Genomic DNA, 22651 nt, shown 5'->3' with positions numbered 1-22651 from the left:
TTAATAAAAAATTAGACTTTTACAGTCTTTCTCGAAACTCAGAAAACTTAAACTAAAGAAAAGTCCTGACTGCTCTGTAGCCTCAAGTCAGGGCACTCCATGCCTTAGAGTTGCCATTCACTCTGCTGTGTGGTTTGTGAGACTACTGACAACTTCTGCTGGTTCAGTCTGTGTGTACCATAAAAATAATCATATCTCAAACAACACTGATTTATGGAAATTGAGACTTTGCTGTTGATGGGCAGCAATGGGAAATAATGAAGCAAGCAAATTTGAATTTGTTTGTATGGCAAATTATGCAGTGAATTGACTTTGAGATGAAATTTCCTTCCTTAAGATTCAATTTTCTTTGGGTTGGATATATAAAGTGGAAAATAAAATGCCTGTTAGAATTCATAGTGCCTTACATTATTAAGCTTAATACAAACAGTGATTAATTATTACTAAATAATTATTTATTGCTGCTTAGATAGACACTTATTTTGAATAGGTTGTTCATCCTATCCAGGACAGCCTGTGTCAGTGAATAAAGTACAAATGCTTCAGCACTGTGTTCAAGAGCTGAATAAACACTGTTATTACCGTATATTTTGAAAATATAGTAAATAAATTATGAGTAAAAGATCAATGAAAGACGGTTATGAATCCAGCTAGTTTTATTTGAGAATTCTAAAATAATAACTAATGTGATTTTTTTAATATTTCTGTATAAAATAAAGCTTTGAAAAAAATGTGCTTTAAAATTTGTTTCTATAGTTTAATACTTGAAGACTTTTTTTTTTATTTGGAGGTATTATACCTCTGAGCCATTTTGGAGCATTTAAAAAGTTTCAGGAATAGTTCAGTGAAGTGCAGTGCTGACCTCCGCACCTTCTATTTATGTCATCTAGTTGTAGATCCACTGAGTTAGCTTCAGCTGAGCCATAATCAGTATTTGCTTCTCATTTTGAGCTTTGAAAGATCTTATTACCTCCAGACTCTCATTTTTTTATCCTCATTCTTGAAATTTTTTTTTTTGTGATAAGGCTACCTCTTTCTTGCTCTTCATCAACATTTTCCAATACCTTATATAAATCTGGAACTTTGAGACTGTAAGTTGTAGATTCATAACCCTCATTCTTTAGGGGGGAGGTAGCAAAAATAAATAAATAATGCTAAAAGTAGTTTGAAACAAATGGCTATCTCTGTGTCTCAACAGCAGCTCCTTGCACCATCTTGTGAAGCTTTATAGCTTGCTCTTTGTTGTGTGAATAATAGAATGTTCTGAACTGCAGGCAAGGAACGCATTGTATTACTTTCTCTGCACAGGTCAAAGAAGGGTAATACAGGGGTTTGCATCTAGTTTTCTCACCTGAAAAAGAAATATAACATGGCCAACTTCTTGCCACTTGGAAACATTTTTCTAAAAGAAAATGTCTGATGCTTTGCTAAATGAAAAATTATACGGATTTTTCCTACTAACTAATCAGCTTACAGCATACTGTGGTATAAAATCAAAATACAGAAGTGGTACAATCTCTTAGTCCTTAGCATTCAGTATTATTTTAGCCCTAATGCTACCACTTTTGCTGACATTCAACATCAGGAACTCATGTGTGTTTTGCATAATCACAGTACAAGATGATCCTTTAAACCGCGGATTACCGTAGGTTAAAAACACCTGGTTCTGCATTATCTCTTTCGTTGGCTGGGTGGCTGGTCGTTGTGCAGCTTTGGTTGGCCTTTGTTGTGTAACTGCTCCTGGTGCTGATGAAAGGTACAGGTCAGTCTGAAATTAGCAGTGCTTTGCATCAGAGACAGCCACAGATACCAGGACACCTCTTGTGATTATTTCCTATTTGTTTTCCACCCATTTTCAAGATTCCTTGAAGGTGTTTTTTCTCCAAGGACACTTTTGTGAAATAGTTTGGTTGATAGCATTGTAATAGTATTTGTGGTAACTACCTGTCAATCATAGTAGCAGTGATATAAGAATTTAGAGGTTCCTTGTGTATGGTAATTCCAGATTACTGAAAAGGAATCTAGCACAGTGGGAAGGTTGTTACATGAATTTAAAAAGATAAAAGAAATTGGGAAATTTTAGCCAGATATGGTGAATACCATCATATGCTAAACAAAAATACATATAGCCTCAATAAAACTGAACATTTTTAGCACTTAGTATTCATATTTATTGCAAAACTGAGAATGTGTAAGACACAAATCACATTGTGGTACACAGGGAATTATTTTTAAAGTCTATTTCATGCAGTTTCTGAGTACCAGTTAGAGGTACTTTGCCAAGCACTTCTCTCAAATGCTAGTTAAGCCTAATCTCTCTAGGTTTCTCTTGGAATGAACAGTTTTAAAACTGGGAATTCTCGTGCCATTCTCAATCCTATGTTACTCTTCCTTTAGCATTTAATTACTGTTACATTTAATTATTGATATTCTCAGATCAACAATTTGTAAACTCAGAAGCATTTGCACAGATTAACATGGAAAAAAGGGAATTTATAAACCTGGATCTTTGGGATTATTCAGCCTAGCTTCAGCATGACCTAATTGTGGCCTTCCAGTACCTGAAAGGAGCTTACAAGAAAGACTGAGAGGGACTTTTTATGCAAGTGAATAGAGGTAGGACAAGGAGGAATGGATTCAAACTAGAAGACAGTAGGTTTAGATTAGGTATTAGGAGGAAGTTCTTTGCTGTGAGGGTGGTGAGGCAGTGGAACAGATTGCCCAGTGCAGCTGTGGTTGCCCCATCCCTAGAGGTGTTCAAGGCAGGCCAGATGGAGCTCTGAGCAAAACCTGGTCTAGTGGAAGATGTCCCTGTGCATGGCTGGGGGAGAGGAATATTGTGATCTTTAAGGTCCCTTCCAATCCAAACCATTCTATGGTTCTATGATCATCTGGTGAATACAAGAAGCAATTCTGAAATCTAATGTAATCCATATGCTCTGTGCAAGTCTGTCAAAAACTAGGCTCGCGATTCTGAAATGCTTAATGGCCAACTAAACTATCATTATTGTTGATTGCCATGAACCTTTACCAAGATGAACCTTGTTGCATGTCAGGAGGCTGGTATTAGTATGATAGAAGTGGCGTGGAAGTCAGTCTTGAAATGATGTGCTGGTAGTGTGTCCGTCACATGTCCATTGCACCAGGTGCTGTTGCAATGGAAGGACAGAGCAGAGATAGTCGTGGAGCCATTGCTGCCTCTATTCTTCTAGAAAGTCTAATGAGGCAACTGTTGTTGGTTTGTTTCTGTACCTCTTCAGATCAATTTTAGTTGACCAGATCGTGTTCTCAGGCACCACAAGAGGTTATGCATTGGGTTTAGGCTTTCTCAAGTCCAGTTTCAGTTCTTTTATTGAATAACTTTCTTTGACAATTTAACATTTAGGATTTATCATAACTTGCTTAAAATCAGGTATATACTACCATCTCTTGGAAATCTTCCATCAGGATAGATAATCTGTGTAAGAAGTGGGTTTACTCACTGTTTCTATAACAAATTTTAAAGTTATGAGTCTGGCTTTCTACCATCTATATCAAGTGTGATTAGCAGCATTCTAACAGAGTTAAAGGGGAGCCTTTAGATACTTCTGGAACAAAATAGTGAAATGCAGTATACATTTTATGCTATGCAAATTGCAACTGTTCTCGCTAAAACCTCTAAGCTAGCTCTGAGAGAAGGTAGACTATGAGGTTGTAAAAATGCATGGAAGTTCAATTAAGGTTGAAAAAGTGGATGAATGTTTTGATGTTATCTAATTATTGTTTCTATTTTTTTCTCTTCCTGTAATTTTATTCCAGCACTGTAATGGTATAAGTATATTTGCAAAGAGGTACTAACATTTAATATATTATCTATTAGATATTTGGCTTTCCATTTGGACAGAAATCTTAAAAAAACTATTTCATTGCTAAAGTGCTTCTGATTGGCATAAGACATCAGTTTTGTCCATATAACATCACAAAGAGGTTTTGACAGGAGTATGCATAAGTCTGCTCAGTGTGTGATATGCCATGGAGTAATAAGCCATAGTACTCTCTTTATTCTAGATGCATATTCTTAAGAAGGAAGGCACCTAATGAAATATGTTACTTTGTCTTTAATGACTGTCTTTACTGACATACTGAACAGGTTAAAACAATGAGAACTTTCTTAGCATTAACAAAATCTGGAGGTGAAGTTGATGGCACGATAGAGACCATTTTTATAGATGTGTTTTACCACATTACATCAACCATTCTGTTTCTTCCCTTTTTTTTAGGTTTTACTGGGACTTAATCATGCTCATAATGATGGTTGGAAACCTTGTCATTATACCTGTTGGAATCACATTCTTCACGGAACAAACAACAACACCATGGATTATTTTCAATGTGGCATCAGACACTGTTTTTCTATTGGACTTGATCATGAATTTTAGAACTGGGACTGTAAATGAAGACAGCTCTGAAATCATACTGGACCCTAAAATCATTAAGATGAATTACTTAAAAAGCTGGTTTGTGGTTGACTTCATCTCATCAATACCAGTGGATTATATCTTTCTCATTGTAGAAAAAGGAATGGATTCAGAGGTTTACAAGACAGCAAGAGCACTTCGTATTGTGAGATTTACAAAAATCCTCAGCCTGTTACGTTTATTGCGCCTTTCAAGACTGATTAGATACATACACCAGTGGGAAGAGGTAAGATTTATGGTTCTAACATCATTTACTAAGAACTTATTTCTACAGAACACTAGTCAGATCTCTCTGAAGAGGTACACAAGAACAAGAACGTAATAGAGTTTTTACTCACCAGTTGGTGTAATTACAAACAGGTGCTAGTGAAAAGGCCTTTTTGGAAAAAAATGGCTTAGATTAACCATCATCTCCCTGCTAATCACAGAGGCCAAAATATGTTTGGGACCATCAACACAATTAGCATGGATGAACTCCTAGTAAGAATACTGGGAATTTCAACAAACACCTAAATCTTCATTGGATTTTCGTGACTAGCACTTAAACTTACTAAGTTAATACTCTTGTAGTCAAGAGAATTTAAAATACATGTTCATATTTTTCTATTATAGGAGAAATTGAAATAATTTACTATTGAGTAGATTTCCTAGAATTCTCCTTGTTTGAAGGCTGTATGTAGTCTGAATATATCAAATACTGGCCTTCTTTATGAAAAATGGGTAGTCCAAATTTTGAGTCATTGCCTTCTGAACTGCCAACTCCACTGTTTCCAGATATGATGTTATGCTGCCTGCCAGTTTGGCATGCTGCCTTTTCCAGGAAATTATGGCATTCCCTAATTTGGCATACTCATGGCTAGGAAGTATCTAATGCTTTGGCACATACCACCACGATTCAGTCATTTTGTTACTTGCCTGTCCTCATTTCTGTAATTCTAAATATCACAATGTTTTAAACAGAAGTGTTAAAACCATAGGAAAAAACACTGCTGTTTTCTAAACCTTTCTTGAAGTAAACATAATGAGAATTATTTTGTAGAGCATTATCATGGAATCAATTAAAATTGATTTCCATAAATCAATTTGATAGAGATTTATTTAATTAAATTAATATTGAGGGAAGATTTGGTACCGTTTCTGGTGCTTTTTCTGCTGGTAATCTCCAGTATGGTATGCACTTTCTGGCTTAACAGAAACCTAAATGCAGCTCCATCTCACAAATAAAGTCAGATTATGTTTTAAAGTGATATGATGCTGGATGATCCTAAGTATCGAAAGTCTATATAAATAAATTTATAGTTGTTTCTTAAAATAACCTCTGAAATAGATAATTATTTTTTATTTTGTAAATTCTACTTCTTTTTGCCTCTCTGTAAAGCAGTGTAATAGTTTTTTTGCACAGAAATAGAGCACTATAGTTTTGTGCTGTTTAACTAAGGCAAATGATTAAGCATATTTTGCAGTTCTACCATAAAGCTGTGCTTTTGTCTCCTCTGTGCTTTACAAAGAGACAACCTTCTGAAATCCATTCAATGACATTATTTTCTGGCAGCTCAAATTATGAGCTTGCCACTATAAATGCCTACTAGGCAGAGAAATGAATTCCTTTTTTCCTCCCTTCTGTATATTGTCAAAGAGAAATCAGGTATTCTAAATAAAAATAGTTGAATAGGCCACTAAGTGGGACTAGAAGTGACCAGTGGATGTGGTCCAAACCAGCAATAGTTGGTGTTTGGTCCATTTAATCTTTAGCTAATGATGTTTGGTTGCAACTTCACCTTTGATTCCATTAGTAAAATTTGTGAAATATGTCCTCAGGAAGGTTGTTTTGTTTGCTTGGGGTTTTTTTGAGCATGCAGTAGAGCAGTGAGAAGGTTGTTTGGTGCTTTTGCAAAAGATTCTCATATGCAGGAACAAGATATAAATGTGTAGTCTGAATCAGGCTCTGATAAATGAAATGTGTGCAAAAAAAAAGGGCTTTTTTGGTCTGTTTTTATTTTTGTTTAGCATTTTACAGAGATCAGAAATGAAGGAGGTCATGGATTGTCATATATGGCTTTGGAGAAAATGTGTGTTATAATAATATTTTCAAACAAACAAACAAAAAAGCTGGGTAAGGATGACCTTTGCGGAACTGGGAAACAATGGATGGATGATCCTATAGGGGTAGTCAGTGAGACTTTGCTTCTGATATTCATGTTCTCTATATGTGCGTGTTTGGACATGGACAACAAGGAGCAACTGTTAACTAATTTTTATGACACAGAACTGGAGCCTATTTGCATGTGGTTAAAAGGATTTAATAGTTTTTGCTTAGGGGCTGACATATTGGTTTTAAATGTGGTGCAGATAAATCTGAAATATATGTATTTGGATCAAAAATAGTGAACATTATGTCTCAAATATTCAGAGGACAGTCAGCAAACTCATTCTTCATAACATGCCAAGAGGATACTTCATGGAAAACTGATTGATGAACAAATCAAGTTGTACCATAAGGCAGCTATCCCACTGAGGTATTTCTATATCCTCAAAGAGAAAAGGGACGTTGACATTGTTTGAGCCTTTCCTTTAGGTATCAGTAAGACTTCAGCTTCAAGGTCAATATTCTGAACTTTAGGATCAGTGGTTAAAAATTTAAAAGATTTTTGTATGACACTGGTGAAACATTGTTCCTTTATTTATTTCCACCTCATTTAAATCAATTAAATCAAGATCAAGCTGCTAACAGCCACACAGAGTAATATTGAGGTAAATAATGTATGCATTGCAGAAGCTTTCTCTGCATTAAGTGGTTTGATGGAACAGCTGTAGCCTGTGGTGCAATATATATGAAATCTGATTGATATATTCATATCAGTCTGATGTTAATTGCTTATCCAAATGAATGGCTCAGTGGAAATAGGAAGCAAGACTTCAAGAAAGGGACAGGAGACATCTTGGCAGGAAATAATTTACTGAATTTGCAAATGCACACTTTCCTAAAACTGCTTTTGAGCTACGATGTCTAATATTCCAGTCCTTTGAACTTAGGTGTTGACATATAGATCACATACTTACTTAAGCTAAATTATATGTAATAACATGCAAGAAAAAAAATATTTAAATTGATAATTACAGAAATTATACTTTTGCAGTAATTTGTGACGGGGGTTTGCTTTTGATTTTTTTTTTAACCTAGGTTCCTAAAAATACTGAACAGGAGGTACAGGACCTAATTGTTATTTACTTTAAGTTTTATGAGACTGACTAAACTGCTTGAATGTTAAACATAGGTTTACATGCAACTAGTAAGTTATTCTTAGCTAAATATGCTCATAGATCAATGAACAATTAAAAATAAAAGATATAAACAATTACAAATAAATACATCATTACATGTCAAATGATATGCCACTTTACATTTGTCAATGCTATTAATTTACTGATTATTTAAAATAAAAATATTTTCCAAAAGCTGCTTAAAACTCAGACTTCAGTAGTTCTGCTTACAGATATTCTGATCACAGGACAATACTTAGCAAATGTATGAGTAAATAGAATTGGTTCTTCTAAAAATGTGCTCTAAGTCTTTCTTGTTCTCAGATATTTGATTATGTAGAATTAGAACAATTTTTAAAGTGAATTAATGCTTATTGCAACATGGGCAATAAAGGTTATGTTTTGCAAAAAATCATATAGTAAAATATGCAAAAAATTGTAAATTGCAGCCATGTCCTTATTTGGTTTAACTTGTATTGAAATCTGATTTTCAATTTGCCAAACCTTTTTGAGTCTCATAAACCTACATAAGTGTCGATATTCACTCTAGCTGTTGCTAAAGCACTGGTGCTTAATTAAACATGTTTCTGAGCATATCACACTGACATATTTTGGTTTTGCTATTTTATTTCTGATAATCAGAGTGATGCTGATTCGCAAAAGCTCATAAATACAAGCTTGCAGGAATGCTAAGTCTTACTAAAGTGCTTAAAAATTAAGTGTGTAAGAGCTTTGCAAAATCAGGTCCTGCATTAAAAATTTCATATGTTGCTTCCATGCTACCGACCCTGAGCATCACAGACTACCACTAGGTGTCCTCTCCTTGTTCTGTTTTTTGCCGGTACATGTATTAGGTATCTCTATGATGTTGAATCATTATTGTTTCCTAAATAAAATTACTGTAAAAGGACACTTGTGTTATCCAGACAACAGAAGAAAACTTCTACTTCAGTATCCTGGTGTTTCTGTGGTAGGTCTACAGATGGCTTTTGTTCCCTATAAGAAAACCAAACACTTTTCCTTTCCCTTACAGCCTTAAGAATTCAAGGTTTTTTTATCTCTCCTCTTGATTACTGACTGGGGAATTGTGTGGGAAGGGAGAGAGGATGAGTTAGGTGGGTACTTCGTGGTGTTGGATGAAAACACCACCTTTACTGATTGGATTAATTTTATTTTATTTTATTTTAACAGGGCTGGGTCTACAAGACATGGGGTTTTCTTGTCAATGATGGTGTTACACAGTTTAACTTCTTAAATGAGTAGTCTTGTGGAAACGGGAATTGACATCATATTTTTGCTTTCTTTTCATTTAATTTTAATTCCTCTTCTCCAGGGAGATAGTTTAAAATATATTTTCTAAGCCCTATAAAGTTGTGTCAATTAGTCAAGTACTGCAAATAAGCACACCAGTAGAAGTTGAGTGGCAATTTTGAATTAAATTAGCTTAAAGTAGGACACTTTTTTATTGCCTTTTAGAGATACATTAACCAAATATGAGTTGTCTGTCTCATAAGGGATGAGGGAAGGATAGTTGTTAAGTAACTCTAGGGGAAAGAAGATGTAGGAAAGTCCACCTTTTTTACTGGCACAAAGTCTGTGAGTTCTGCAACAAAGCCTCTGTATTGATGTCATCTGCCTTCTTATCATTTAGAAGATGGAAGTAGGAGAAAACACCTATTTCTGTTGGAAAGTCATGCTTGAAAAATGCCTCATGTATAAATTAGTGAATTTGTGTCCTCCCTCATAAAGACTGTGGTTGGGGTCACATTGTGTGCATTGAGGAGAAATATCAAAAGCCCAAGTTGTTTTACACCTTTTCCCTCCCCCCAAGAAGTGTTCCCTATCAGGACTAGGTAAATATGCAAGCAGCGGGGAATTGTTCATATCGTTGTTTAGTGTGCATATACTGGCATGTGTATGTATTACACAGCTGACTTTCATTTATTGCTGGGCTGTATCTCAAATGCCAACGGGGTTTGCCTGGGGGTTCCTCTCTGTTCTGCAGTCTTCCCTACCATCATGCTGTCTAGATGTGGTCATGTGTGCTTGACATGTGCTGACCAGCTCCATCTCTCGTGTAATCTACAGGGTGAAAAACAAAACCCTGCACTGTTTGCTTGCAGTTTGAATTAAAAAATCTAGGAGTGCTCCTTGCTCAGCACAGCTGTAGAAGAGCCTTCTAGCTTTGTGAGAGCAGAAGGCTGCTCAGTGCAGTTTCACACAGGGAATGGGTTCCCTTTGTGCCTGGGAGTTGTGCTGGCTGTCAGTTTGTTCCTCTGTAAGATTGCAGTGCTGGTATTCCTCCCTAACTCGATTGGGATGTTGGCTAATGGATAGTCTGTCTCTATGACAGAGGTATTTCACCTGTAGGCTGTGACTCTACAGAACCAGAACCTGAACTACTATACTTTTCTTTTTCCTGTTAAATTAGAAAATGTAAAGGCAATTTCTTTTAGAGTGTTGAGGCTGTTGATATTATCTCTTGATATTCTGTCTTGATAATGTAGTTCCAGTTTGCTAAATATAATTTGTGTATATGGGTAGAACTGAAATTACCTTATAAATATTATTCTTATTCTAAATAAGAAGGTAAGATACCTAAATTCTAAAATAAAGGGTTACACAATATAAGTGAACATGTGAATAGAAGCATTATCATAAGAGCAAAAACCAGTCTCATACAGATAAAACAGCCACAGTGCTGTTTTATTCTCTGTCGTGTAACTTAAAAGTCTATTGTTTGTGTTTTGGTAGGAAAAAACCTCATACAATCTTTACAAAATTGATAGTGTTCCAAATGGGAAATTTTAATGGATTTTATTTCATGTAAACGTTTTTGTTTGTATGAAATAATGCATGTTTTAACATTAGATGGGTAAATGATATTCACTTGTGCGGTACTTTTTAATATATTTAAAAGAAAATTTTTTTTAAGAAAAGTATGTATCATTGCAGGTAAATGAAACATCCATGAAACATTACTGACAAAAACTCAAGTTTATATTTTTCACTCTTTTAAATTCTGTACAACAGTAGGAAAATACACATAACTGATAGAGACGGTTAAAAGGCATTATTAGAATAATAGAATAATAATAATAGAATACTAACTGTTGAAAAAGAACAGCACATTTGTATAGAAGGCAGTTACTGAAATGCAAGCAAGACATTGAGTATTCTGCTTCTTAATTTCCTACTTTATGGTCTAGGCATAATCACTTTCACAGAAAGAATAATCCATTGCCCTGGACACTAAATAGGAAGTGTTATGAGTGTAAGGATTCTTGCTTTGTCTTTTTACCCCCTTTTTAAGACTGTGCAAACTGAGCTGCCTTTCTTGTGTGCCTACCCCAGAAGTGTAATGGTGTGGTGATGGTGCTTTCCCTGGGAGATAAACCATGGAAATGTAGAACATAGCCTGAGACAACTTTTCCTGAACTCAAAAGCTGGATGATGTTTTCTTCTTTATATAAGTGCTCACCTGGCTTCTATGGTAAATGGACCTATTCATGGGAGATTTGGCTGCAGACCCAGGAAGGTGGGTTCACCCTTACAGTAACGTTTCTAGAAAATGCCAGTCAGTCAGTTTTGAAAATGATCAGAACTGTGTCAACTTGTCTTTGATGCTGAATTGTAACACAAATTTTTAGAATAATTTCTTTTAAGTCTGATTTGTTCACTATTTTTAAGCTGTTTTGGCAATATCACTCTGTTTTGCACTTGCTAGAGCTTGCACACTTTACTCCTGGCTACACATTTGCAAAATAAAGCCTTGTTCTTTCATCCTAAGCTTTTAACACAAGCAGAAAGCCCACTTGGCTTTCACAGGGTAATGGCCTGATGGGGACATACCTTGTCAGGCAAGGGGGAAGGTCAGGAATATTCAGTCCTCTTGCAAGGCAGAGCTGCTGGCTGCTCATTGCGTCATCCTGCTCCCTCCTGGGAGCTGAAGAGCCGTCAGAGAAGGTGATGACGGCCAAAGAGCTGTTTCGGCAGCCCGGGGTCTGCATCATGGTTCACCATTCGGACACTGCGATAATGCAGAGTCCTTCACACTGTGAGTGCATGCGGTGCAAGCTCCCTTTGGTTCCTGCAGTGACAAGACTGAAGGGGAACACGTGAATGGGGTTTCTCGGTTCTTTTCCAATGTATTTTTACAAATTTAAAAAATTTACAAATTTTGTAAGAATGACAATAATACGTTTGTTCCTTGCAGGGTAAACACAATCTATTCAAGTAGATTAATTAATACAATAGTACACTATTGTATTAATACTGACCGGTACAGAATGACAGTTTAACTTCTAAATTACTCAAGAATAGTAATTAAACTAAAAGATATTCTCATCTTGTCACTCATGCCTTGTAAAATTCTTGCTTTCTTTGTTTTCATAATACCTACAGATCTTTGCAAGTAAAGAAATCAGTTGAATAAACACTTTAGATTTGCACACAGATTTTCATTGGTTTTGTTATTCTCTTTATGTAGCTGATAGGCCAGAAATTGTTAAGAATATGTTATGGTCATTTTATTCTGTCTTAAAAAGACCTATTTTTAAAGTAAATTTTTAAAACACAAACTCGAAGCTGAGTTGCTAGTCTACCTGGCAAAAGATGCCCAGTTATCTGTTGAAATGGGGGGGACTTATAATCCACTGTAATAATTATAAATACGGTATTTATTGATATGTCTATTAAAGAAAGCAACAAGATGTCCTTCCAGTGCATCATTACTAATTGAAAGCTGAGGAACAAATTATACAGGAAAAATAAATTAGAAAAGTGCATACACAGAAGGTGGATATGAACAATTTTAATGTTTTGCTACCATTTGTCTAAAAGGGGTATTTCAGTTTTTAAATTAAGTAATCATTTATTAAACGGTGGAAAGATAATTAACTAGATCTCAAGTTGATAATATTCCATGTTCTAGTTTTGAGGAGAAAATTTTCAGTTGCAGCGAAGATCTTTTTAAATAAAAAAATCCCCAAACCACCGTATTCTCTCAGTTCTCTTATGTGGAGAGCACTGTGCCTGTGAAATTTTGTGGGATTTTGTGGGAGAGCATTTTCTCAGTTATCTCAGAAAGATCTGAGAGGTAGAAAAGGAGAACTTTCGCTGGGCTGTGCTGGGTAGACCATATGTACACTATTGCCTTTATTTATTTATTTTCCCAGTGTGTCATGTGCCTTAGCTCATCTGGGCATTTTATTGGATAAGATCAGGACTGAAATGACACAGAGTTCACCACATGTCCATAGGCTGAGGATCATGTTCTGATTTTGATCTAGTTTGACAACCTTCTAACACAGTAAAATACCTGGGACACTGCTTGTCTGAGTAGGTTTCTATTATGGCTCCCACTGAGGACAATGGAATAGTGTTTTAATAGTTGATTAGGAAGACGGGTCTGCTTTATAAGGATGAAATGGTCTGAATTAACCACTTTAGGAAGTAAGATGCAACTGTATAAACCTATTTAGAGGGAGTTGAGGAACTGAGATGGCAATGTAAAAATGGCTTTAACAGTTGCATGTTATATTTAATGACATTTCTATCCTGAATCTCATGGAGTTTATGCCAAATAACGGTGATATTATCCCACATATGTAATGTGTGATTTAAATATAGTTGTGACCTGGAAAGAACAGGGATACAACCTAATTCACAGATTTTCAGAGCTCCTTGCTTCCAAGCAAGAATGAAGGCTGTGGTCGAACTACTAATCTCTCCTCATGATAACTGCACTGGGAACATGCTCTATTTCTCACCATTTTCACCTTTCTTAACCGAGGCAAGTGCTTTGCCTTAGCCTTTCCGTATGCCTAGGCTCACAGTATTTTCTTTGTTTCTTACTATCTTTTTAAAACATGTCTTTTTTTCCCCCGTCCTCTGTGCTTTCAGAACCAATAGCAATGAGCTCGACTACACATCTGCTTACCCGAGTACGGTGTCTTGTAGTTCCACTGCCTTTCTTTCCAGTAAATGTTGCAACTTGTTACTGACCTGGCAGAAACTACTGCCATGTAGTGTATTTGGTGTCATTTCAGTCTTGGGTTTGTGTGACACAAGGGTAGGCAGTACTGGAGATCCTGCTTTGAATCCAGGTGGGTGCTTCTAGGTGAGAACCTGTGAGTAGAGCCCTGTATATGCATGGGAGAAACCATCTGTAAATAAAATGAAAATGCCTGAGGGCGAATTATGATATAACTGCTATAATCTTGGACCATAAGCCTTGTACGACTGAACTGCCTGTATAAGAGAGGAAAGATGTGACTATCAAAAAAACCCCCCAAACACCAAGCAAAAAACCAACCAAACCACACAAACAAACAAAAAGAAAAAAAAAATCAACAACATAAAAACAAAACATAAGAGAACAGTTGTAGTTCAGACAAATGTGCATATACATATTGATGTGACTATGTTTTCAAGTGTGAAGGTTCTTAACCTTCACTGCACCTCTCCCTTAGAAACCAAAGAAAACGGTCCTATGTACAATTTTTATCTGTCTAGATTAATTAAAATGACTGGCATTATTCAACGACTCATGATAAACAGACAATCTTTTGTCTCAACTAAAACTGTAAGTTTCACTGTTGAGCTGATGCTTCTTCATACTCTTAAGATGGTGGCATACAAGATTTCTGACCAAAACTTGAACCTGGAGAACAAATATTGCTGTGCCTAATTTAAAATGAATCTCTTTTCAAGAGTACCTTCCCATGGGATTTCCAAAGCACATTATTGAAAACCATGTGGTAGTTGTCATCAGAATGATCGATTTTTCCCTCAGCCAAAGACATAAATTATGTCTTCATCTGTCTCAAAAATAACTGGGCATCCCACATGAGAATTGTTTTCCATCTGGGGAAATGTAATGTCAGATATGTTTTAACAAGGAAATGGAAAAAAATGGAAAAATTTCAAAGGCAAGGGGTAACTTCTCGAACTGCTCTATTGTTTTGATCACTAAGAGATTTTAAAATACTGAACTCAGACAAGTAACTTACATTTTTCTTGCAGAGACTTTCTGGTGAATTAAGCAAAACACTGTTTTTCCTTCAGTGTCAGTCATATAAACATTCTTTTTCCTATCATTTATTTATTTTGCCTAAGGCAAAACCAACCTCTACCCATAAATGTGGCTTTCTCTTTTTCCTTTTTCGTATGTGTCAATTTTGGTAACTTACTACACAGCTTAGCCCAACTTGGATTTCTTTTTATGTTCCTGTTAATGTTTGCATATCACAAGTATATGTATGTTTATTGATCTTCTAAAAATAGTTTAAAAGAAATATCAGTATTTTTTGAGGCATTCTTAATTGGCAAAGTAACTGAAAGGCATTAGAAATGAAATGTCAAAACTGTGTATGAATGGAAGTAATATCAACAGTGTAACCTTTTTCGTTGAAGTAAATGCAGGAAGATATATCTAATTTTAAAGATAATTACCAAATAAATTCCAACAGAACTTTACATGCTTGCTTTCTTTTCATTTTACCTTTGCATTGTTACCCCCATGGAACCTAGTGAAAATAAGATTGATCAACATCAAGATTTTTACAGATACTGTTTCTCTGTTTGCTAACATAATTGATTAAAGCACTAGTTCCTGTCAACTTTCGTTTAACAGTTAAGTAATTTTATATTTGAGGTTGAAGTACCTTTTTTAATAGTTGTTTTTTTTCTTAACCTCAACAGAGTGTTTAGAAGTGGTGGCATTTGACAGCAGCTATGCTGGGTGCTGTTCTTGTGATACAGTTCCCAAGCTGTCTGTCATAAGCTAATTGCTAGTGCTCTTTAGGATGAGAAAGGAATTGTGACAATTTTAGATTTTGCCTTTGTGAAACCTTTTTATATGTCTGTGGATACTTTGTGTAAAGTGAACATGTTCTGAAAAGCAGCTGAAGACAGGAACTCTTTCACTACATTGTAATTTTAAAACTACATGTGTCTGTGTTGAGCAACGTAGTTGGAGCTAATAATTGAAAATCTTGGCAGTACACTATGGCATTATTTGTTATAGAGATAAAATTTTTGTTTGAATTCTCAGCCTCATGTAGTGAATAATTTTCTTTATCATAGTTTCAAACAGACAATGAAAGAAACATAGTCAGTTCAATGTTTGGTTTGTGAATTCAGCACTGAAATGCAGAAGGAAGCATATAAATTATAAAGTTTTTAGTTCTTTGTGAATTATCTGAGTACGGAACTTTGTTTCTCTCCTCATTTAAACAGCTTTGAATCTTACAGTCACTTATGAGTCGTGACCGTGGTGCCATGGTTTTCTTTCCATTCTCTCTAAATGTTTGGGGTTTTTTGTTTTCTTTTTTTTTTTTTCTGATATGATGGATATCATAATGCTCTTTAGAAGTAGTGATTATCAGCTCATTTAGAATTAGAAAATTTAGCGCAGTGGTGGATTTTCATTTGAGTAGTGCGAAATAATTCCCCACCAATTAAAAAAACTCTAAATTTTTGCTGAATCATGAAGGAAGTATAGATCAAGATACTTAAAGCTTGAATTTCAGGGTTATTATACATTTTTGAGGAGTTTCCTTTTCCCTTAATTTATCTTTTTCGTTCTTTTGACAGTAATGTTTTTCAGAGCAGTAGCGTACTTTTAGGTCCATATTCCAGTGTTAAATATATTCAAAAAATGTAATACTATATTAACCATTATGCATGCTATGCCTAGAGAAGAAGAGAGGACAGGAAAAGAAAGGAAAAGTCTGGCAAGAGATGGCAAACCATCTCATGCCCATAAATTGCCTTTTTCTTTATAACTGATCTTTTTTGTTAGCTGCTACTGTCTAGAAAACCAGTATCAAAAAAACTCATCTGCCATATTTTTTCTGTGACTACCATCTTTTAGTTTAAGCTGTGTGAAAATTCTGCAAGTGATATTAGAATATCACTGGTGGTATCACAAACCTTTTGAATTACTTCCACTACTCTGACATCCAGTTTGTGGCTAGAAGCTGAAAATTCCATTTGTTTCTCTTCCGACTCTGTTCTTGTCATTGCAAATACTCAGCAGAATCAGTGTGATGAAAAAGAAACAAGATTGGTGGCACCTCAGAAGAAAATATCTCTCTGAATTTCTAAGAGCAAAAGTATATTCAGTGTAACTTCTGGTTATTCTGCTAAATAGTGTTTTTATTAAATTTATGTGTAAATATTTTTGTTTGACTATATTTTATTTTTTTGTGATGAAAAAATGGCAGATTTTTACAGAAATAATATTTATTATATAATGGCTGTTTGGGCTGTTTAGGACACTAAAGTAACAATGATTGATATTTTCTGAAGGCTAGTAACCTTCAACTAGCCGTAGGTTTGGGGGTTTTTTCCCTTCTGTTTCCCTGAACAGCCACCATCTTTTAATCTGTGCTTATGTTTTGGGACTCTAGTTTTGACAGGCATCTCCATGTTTCCAGTAATATTATTATCATGTAATAATTGAATAATCAATAAGTTACAAAGGAATATTCTTGCTGCTCATGAAGCGTGGTCAATTGCATTGTTCTAATTCTTGAATGTTCATTACTCTTTTGTTTCTGGATTGCTTAGGGCAGTTTGGGACAGGTGTAGAAGCAGGCTTCTAGTCACCTAGGGGACTTCAGTAGGGTCAGATACATACAGACCCTGTCAGGCATTAGGTGGCAGCTGAACTAGGCTGTTGTCATCACTGTATTTGGAAATGCAGTATTTGCACCATTCTCCCTCTCCTTTTGCATGTATTTAACATTTTGCTTGAGTGGTATTCCAGCAGGCTAGCAGAGTAGGGAGATTCTGCAAGTGATATATTTTGGGGCCTGACATTGTTCTTTTCACTGAATGATTTATGCTTGCAGATCTGATTTTGGAATACAGAGGTACAAATCTGTTAAATATTTTTCAGCGTTTTCACTTTCTTGCTATTTTACGTGGATAAAGATTATTGAGCTGTAATTTATTTTTAAATTGAGGTACAGAGGTACTTGAGAGACCTCCAGCTGTTTTTTCACTCTGAAAAATATGCCCCAAGACGTTTGTCCTCCAATATCTTTTCAGTCCCACATCTCTTCCTTTATGTCAGGTGTCTTGGGAACACATAAAGCCTGTTCTCTGTTCTCACAGGCAGTGGCTCTGGACGGTCAGAGCCTGCTAGTGGATTAATAGCTCTGTATCCCTCAAGTCTGTGGCTGAAGATTCAAAACACTAGATATTTTAGTGACAGTTTTTATTTAGTCTAGAACAAATAAGCATACCAAGACTTATGCTTCAGTTTCTTTTCTTACAGTTGGAAACAAAAGAGAGAAAACTGATTTTCTAAACTTGACATATTTGCTGAGTTAAATAAGTATTTTTGCAAGACATCCCAGATGAAAGGTACAGAGAATGTGAAGTCATTCCACTCAGCAAGTTTATTCCTTGTTACGAAATTCCCCCTATAATAGGAGTACCTTATTTTAGTAAAGGAAACAGACCCAAAGAAGTCCACTATGTCATCCACTGCTGTCTTGAAGAAGATAATCCCTTCCTTCCTTGGTCTGAAGGGCTTCAGTCAGGGTTGGCATAGGACAAAATTGGCACTGGCATACTGCCCTACCTGACCTGATGTGATTTTTTGTGCCAGACTGAGTGCCTAATGGAGCGGGGGGGGTCTGCCCTCATGGTGGGAGCACTTGTCCTAATAGAGAGGCAGTGTGGGTGTATGTGGGCTTTGCGGAATGACTGTTTCATGACAAAGGGAAAGGGCAGTCCTGACATTTCCCATCGACTAGCTGTCAGCGGATCTGCATTCCCCTTTATGTCTCTTAGCAGCACCATCTGAAGTGTCCATCTCTCTCCACAGACTGGGCAGGGAGCCCAGACACCCATTAATCACTGGAGAGCAAGCGCTTCAAAATCAGGACTTTCTTAGGCTTGGCTATTAGAGCTACTCTCAAGCTCCTGGCCAGTGATAGCATGGAGAATTTGCTTGTGTGCTGGAGAAATAAAGTATACGACCTGGAGAGAATGAAAAGGTAGAGCTCCCTTAGTTTTACCTTTTAATATTTTGAATTCAGTGATCTGCTCTCTGAGTTTATCTCAGACCATTTCCATGAGGCAATATCAGTGAAAATTTGAGAATTTTCAGTGTTACCAGTGGAAACTCTGGAGTATCCTCAAGACTTGCCTTGGTGACCCATTTCATTCATTTGCAAGAGGAAAAATAGATAACTCTGCTGAAAAGCTCTTTTTAAAGGTGGACTAGAAGAACAAATACGACCTTTTTTAAGTTCTACTTTAAAGGTGCTGTTCAGTTTAAATATACAGCATGTAACAGGCATAGTCTGTTCCATGACTGAGCCAGATATTTGCAGGGATACTGCTAGCATTCAGTTACCTTAGATGATATTCTCAGAATATTTCTAAAGTAGGAGGGAAAGAATGATTAAGCAGGATTCAACCTCTTCCCAATGTTTTCTGTAGCAGATCAAGTACTTGTACACAAACCCAGAGTTATGTATTTTGTGTTATGCTCTTTGAAAGGTTTCTCATTGATTTCTTGAGTAGGGGGAGAAGAGTTCAGCTCACTAGTGTCAGTTTATGAACACTACTGGGTATTCAGTTATAGTAGCCCTTAAGTGGATAGTGTTTCAAATGATTTGGCTCATTACTAGACTTTTAGTCTTCTACCTACTATGACTAGTTTAGAAAAAAAAAATTCTTCAAATGAAAAAGGGCATTTTAATATGCCTTTTATCTTTAAGTGGTCAATGTGAAGTTTTATTATAATGCATGAAAGAGGAATGTCCCTGTAAGAGATTTGTGACTTAATCTACTACCTGGTTGAAAGTGTGACACGATAAAGTATTGGTAGTTGAAAAAATAAGAAAAGGTGGTCTAGCATTGACACAGATCTGCTACCCTTATATTTAATCAGTATAAGAAGAAGCAATGAGCCAAAATGGCTCAGAAAAATAGAGAATAACATTAAAAACACTAAAGTAAAAAAATCTGCATACCTTCAGAGAAGTGCCTGACATGTTATATCTTTTATTTTATACCAGTCTTCAAAATGTGTTTCTATGATAAGTAACACCTTTGTAATTCATAGTACTGTCTTTGCTGGCATGTAAAGATATTGTACTCCAGCTTTTTTTCATCAGGCTAAGTGCACCAGCATCAGTAAAGCCTGCTATTCTATCTGTTGTAAGTGAATGTTTCTTTCACAGCTTACAATTTTGTCAACTGAAATCCAGTTTCAAATGTAGCATTGTGATTATGCCCTTCTCCTGTGACCTGGGGTGTTATTGGCTGTTCCATGAACCATCAACAAATTCTAAGGCATTTTTTCCCCCAGTGACATCTATTCAGAGTTCTTGATTTGCCATATCTTTTCTTAATTCCTTGAAGGAGTAAAGTATGAGTTAACTTGTAGTGGACTTCTAAATCTGAGATTCCTAAAATCAGTAGGCAGCTGAAGATTCCCCTTTCTTCACAGTTGCTTATTTACTATGGTGTCCTAGGTATATAAAAATGCGTTGTAAGGTACCAGGTTATATTGTTCTGTCTCAGCCAATTCCTAGACAGTCAGCACTTTTTAAATTGGGAACCAGTTGGAGTTTGGCATTCTCAGGGTAATATAGGCTGGCTTATAACCTTGACATAGTTGACATCAATTCAGAATGATATTTAATAGATACCAATGCTTACATTTGATTGTTGTCGGTGATTTCTCTGATGCTTTAGAACCATTCTTCAACAAGCGTAACAAATTCTCTTTGTTCTATGCCTCTTTAAGTGTGCCATTGATAAGGGGCTGCGAGACTCAGCAGTCACCAAAAAGGATTGCTAAAATGTTCTTTTTTCTTTGTAGTGCAGATTAGCTATCACAAATCCTTGATCCATCAGTATTCACACATCTTTATCCTTTTATCCTGTTTATTTCTGTAGGATCAATGGGGTTACAGCAACCTCTGTACCTATAAGGGTGCAGCTTTTTAAGAACTTGAATAAGCTGTTAGAGACAAGCCCTTTTTGATGCTCTGCTAGTCTTGCTCCCTTGTACCCACATCAAGCCCAGTGTTAAATGTACCCCCCATCTCCTATGGATTTCAGACTGCTGCAGTTCTTCGGCAAATAGATTTGTACTCTGTTGCCTTTGAGTGCAGCTGCTAGGGAGCTGCTGTATGCCTCACAGATCATCTATTCCTTTTTATTAAATGTTTCTGTTGGCATTATCTAATGCTGTCCAATTCAATATTGTTTCCTAAGTCTTGTTTCTTAAGCTACTTAAACTGATTTCTTTGATTTAATTTTTTTCTTCCAGAGGTAGTATGTAACATGAATTCTCTTATTCATAGATGAGGTTTCTTATTATTAATTAAAGACCTCTTAAAGAAATTCAAGTTTTATTGATGTTGTGAAACATTCAGTTCTGCTGTGGAGCATTGTTGCTTCCTACAGTTTTCATTTGGAGCGTCTTGCAGACTTTTAGGTTTCAGGCTGAAACACAGAATATGTTGAACACAATTTGAAGGCTTGAATTTATTGAATTCTAAAGAGAACATAGGCTTCCTGTACTATACAGGAAGCTAGTTATCCTGTACTGATAACTTCCCAGTTATCAGATTACTATCTACTCTCTTTTTGATCTATATTTCTGAAATGACATATCACTTGCCATACATTATTTCAAAAAGAACATTTTTAGAGTTTCAAAAACAAAGTTTTGTTGGGTCTGAGTTATTTTTTTTTCTTCATAAGGTATTAAATTAATTCAGTCTCTATATTCAAGATAAAATTATGAGGGAATCCCACAAATTAGTGCATAGGTAGGGAGGGGAAACTGGGAAACTCCCAGAGGGTCTGTCTGCTGTAACACCTTCCACTGGGGTAGTGGAACTCCAGGATTTCCTTGCAGATGCTTCATAATCAGAATTTTCTTTTCGATTCCATTATTGATATAAAAATAATGAAAAAGGCAACTCTGAGTATTTATAAAGCCACCTTCAGTTTCTGGGAAAAACATATTTAAAATTAGTAATATTTTTTGTCTGTTATGAATTTTATGTTCCATGTATCTAAATTGTCGAGGCTTGGATGTTAATGTGTCCATGTTTTTATTTTCTTTGGGAGAAGTCAAGTAGGGACATTACTGTAATCAGTGAAGGGAAAAATCCACTGTTAGATGATTAAGTATTCCTTACCCATTAGTAGATATTTTCTTTTCTTGTTCTGCTATTTTTATGTACCATAGATAATTCCAGTAACAGTGTCCGACCTTGTGTTGTAAAACACTGAAGTGGCATGCCAATCTTGCCTTCATTTTGGAAGTGATAAGTTAAGGCTCTAGGATAATTAGAGCTGGCATTTTCTGCAAATTATGAGCTTTCACAGCAAATGCCAATTCATATTGCCAAAAATAATAATAATAATTAAAAAAAAAAGAGTGATGCTACCAATGACAGCTCTTTAGTGAGGACAAACCTCATATCTGAATATTTTTCACAAAAATACAAGGAAAGGGAGGGAGAGAGAGAGAGATGCCCAAAGAATAATTTTCAGTAAATGACATGTCTTCTAGAGCACAGGAGAATCAGATAAAATCCCTGCCTGGCTACACTCCTATATCCCCTAGTGAGTGGTCCCAGTTATCAGATTACTATCTACTCTCTTTTTGATCTATTGAAGCAGTTTTGCTTTGTTCACTAGGCAACTAGAAGGAAATAATTCATCTATATCTTAGCTCAGTGGTCTGGCCTGCAGACTGCACAGGAGAAATGTCTCTGTATTTATTTTTTATTACGTAGCAGAAATGTGTTGCACTTGTTAATAGTGCATATAGAAATGTTGGTGTTTTATTTGAAGCTGTAGAGGCTTTTTGGGTGAGGACAACTCTTCCTGCTCATTCCTACAGATAGAATACATAGATGTTATGTCTTCATTATTCTTCC

General features: G+C 35.8%; 1 protein-coding gene across 1 annotated transcript in view; it reads left to right on the top strand.

The window, feature by feature from the left end:
• Positions 1-22651, top strand: part of HCN1 (hyperpolarization activated cyclic nucleotide gated potassium channel 1) — a 199778-nt gene that overhangs the window by 21035 nt on the left and 156092 nt on the right. The window contains exon 2 of the mRNA XM_017811364.1: positions 4260-4683. Coding sequence (XP_017666853.1) covers positions 4260-4683 — 424 coding nt within the window. The remainder of the gene's footprint in view (positions 1-4259; positions 4684-22651) is intronic.

Source organism: Lepidothrix coronata, unplaced genomic scaffold (assembly GCF_001604755.1).
Source record: "Lepidothrix coronata isolate B3197 unplaced genomic scaffold, Lepidothrix_coronata-1.0 Scaffold31, whole genome shotgun sequence".
NCBI classification, from domain to species: domain Eukaryota; kingdom Metazoa; phylum Chordata; class Aves; order Passeriformes; family Pipridae; genus Lepidothrix; species Lepidothrix coronata.
Note: the sequence above shows the minus strand (reverse complement) of the source record. Positions and strands in the feature narration are given on the sequence as shown.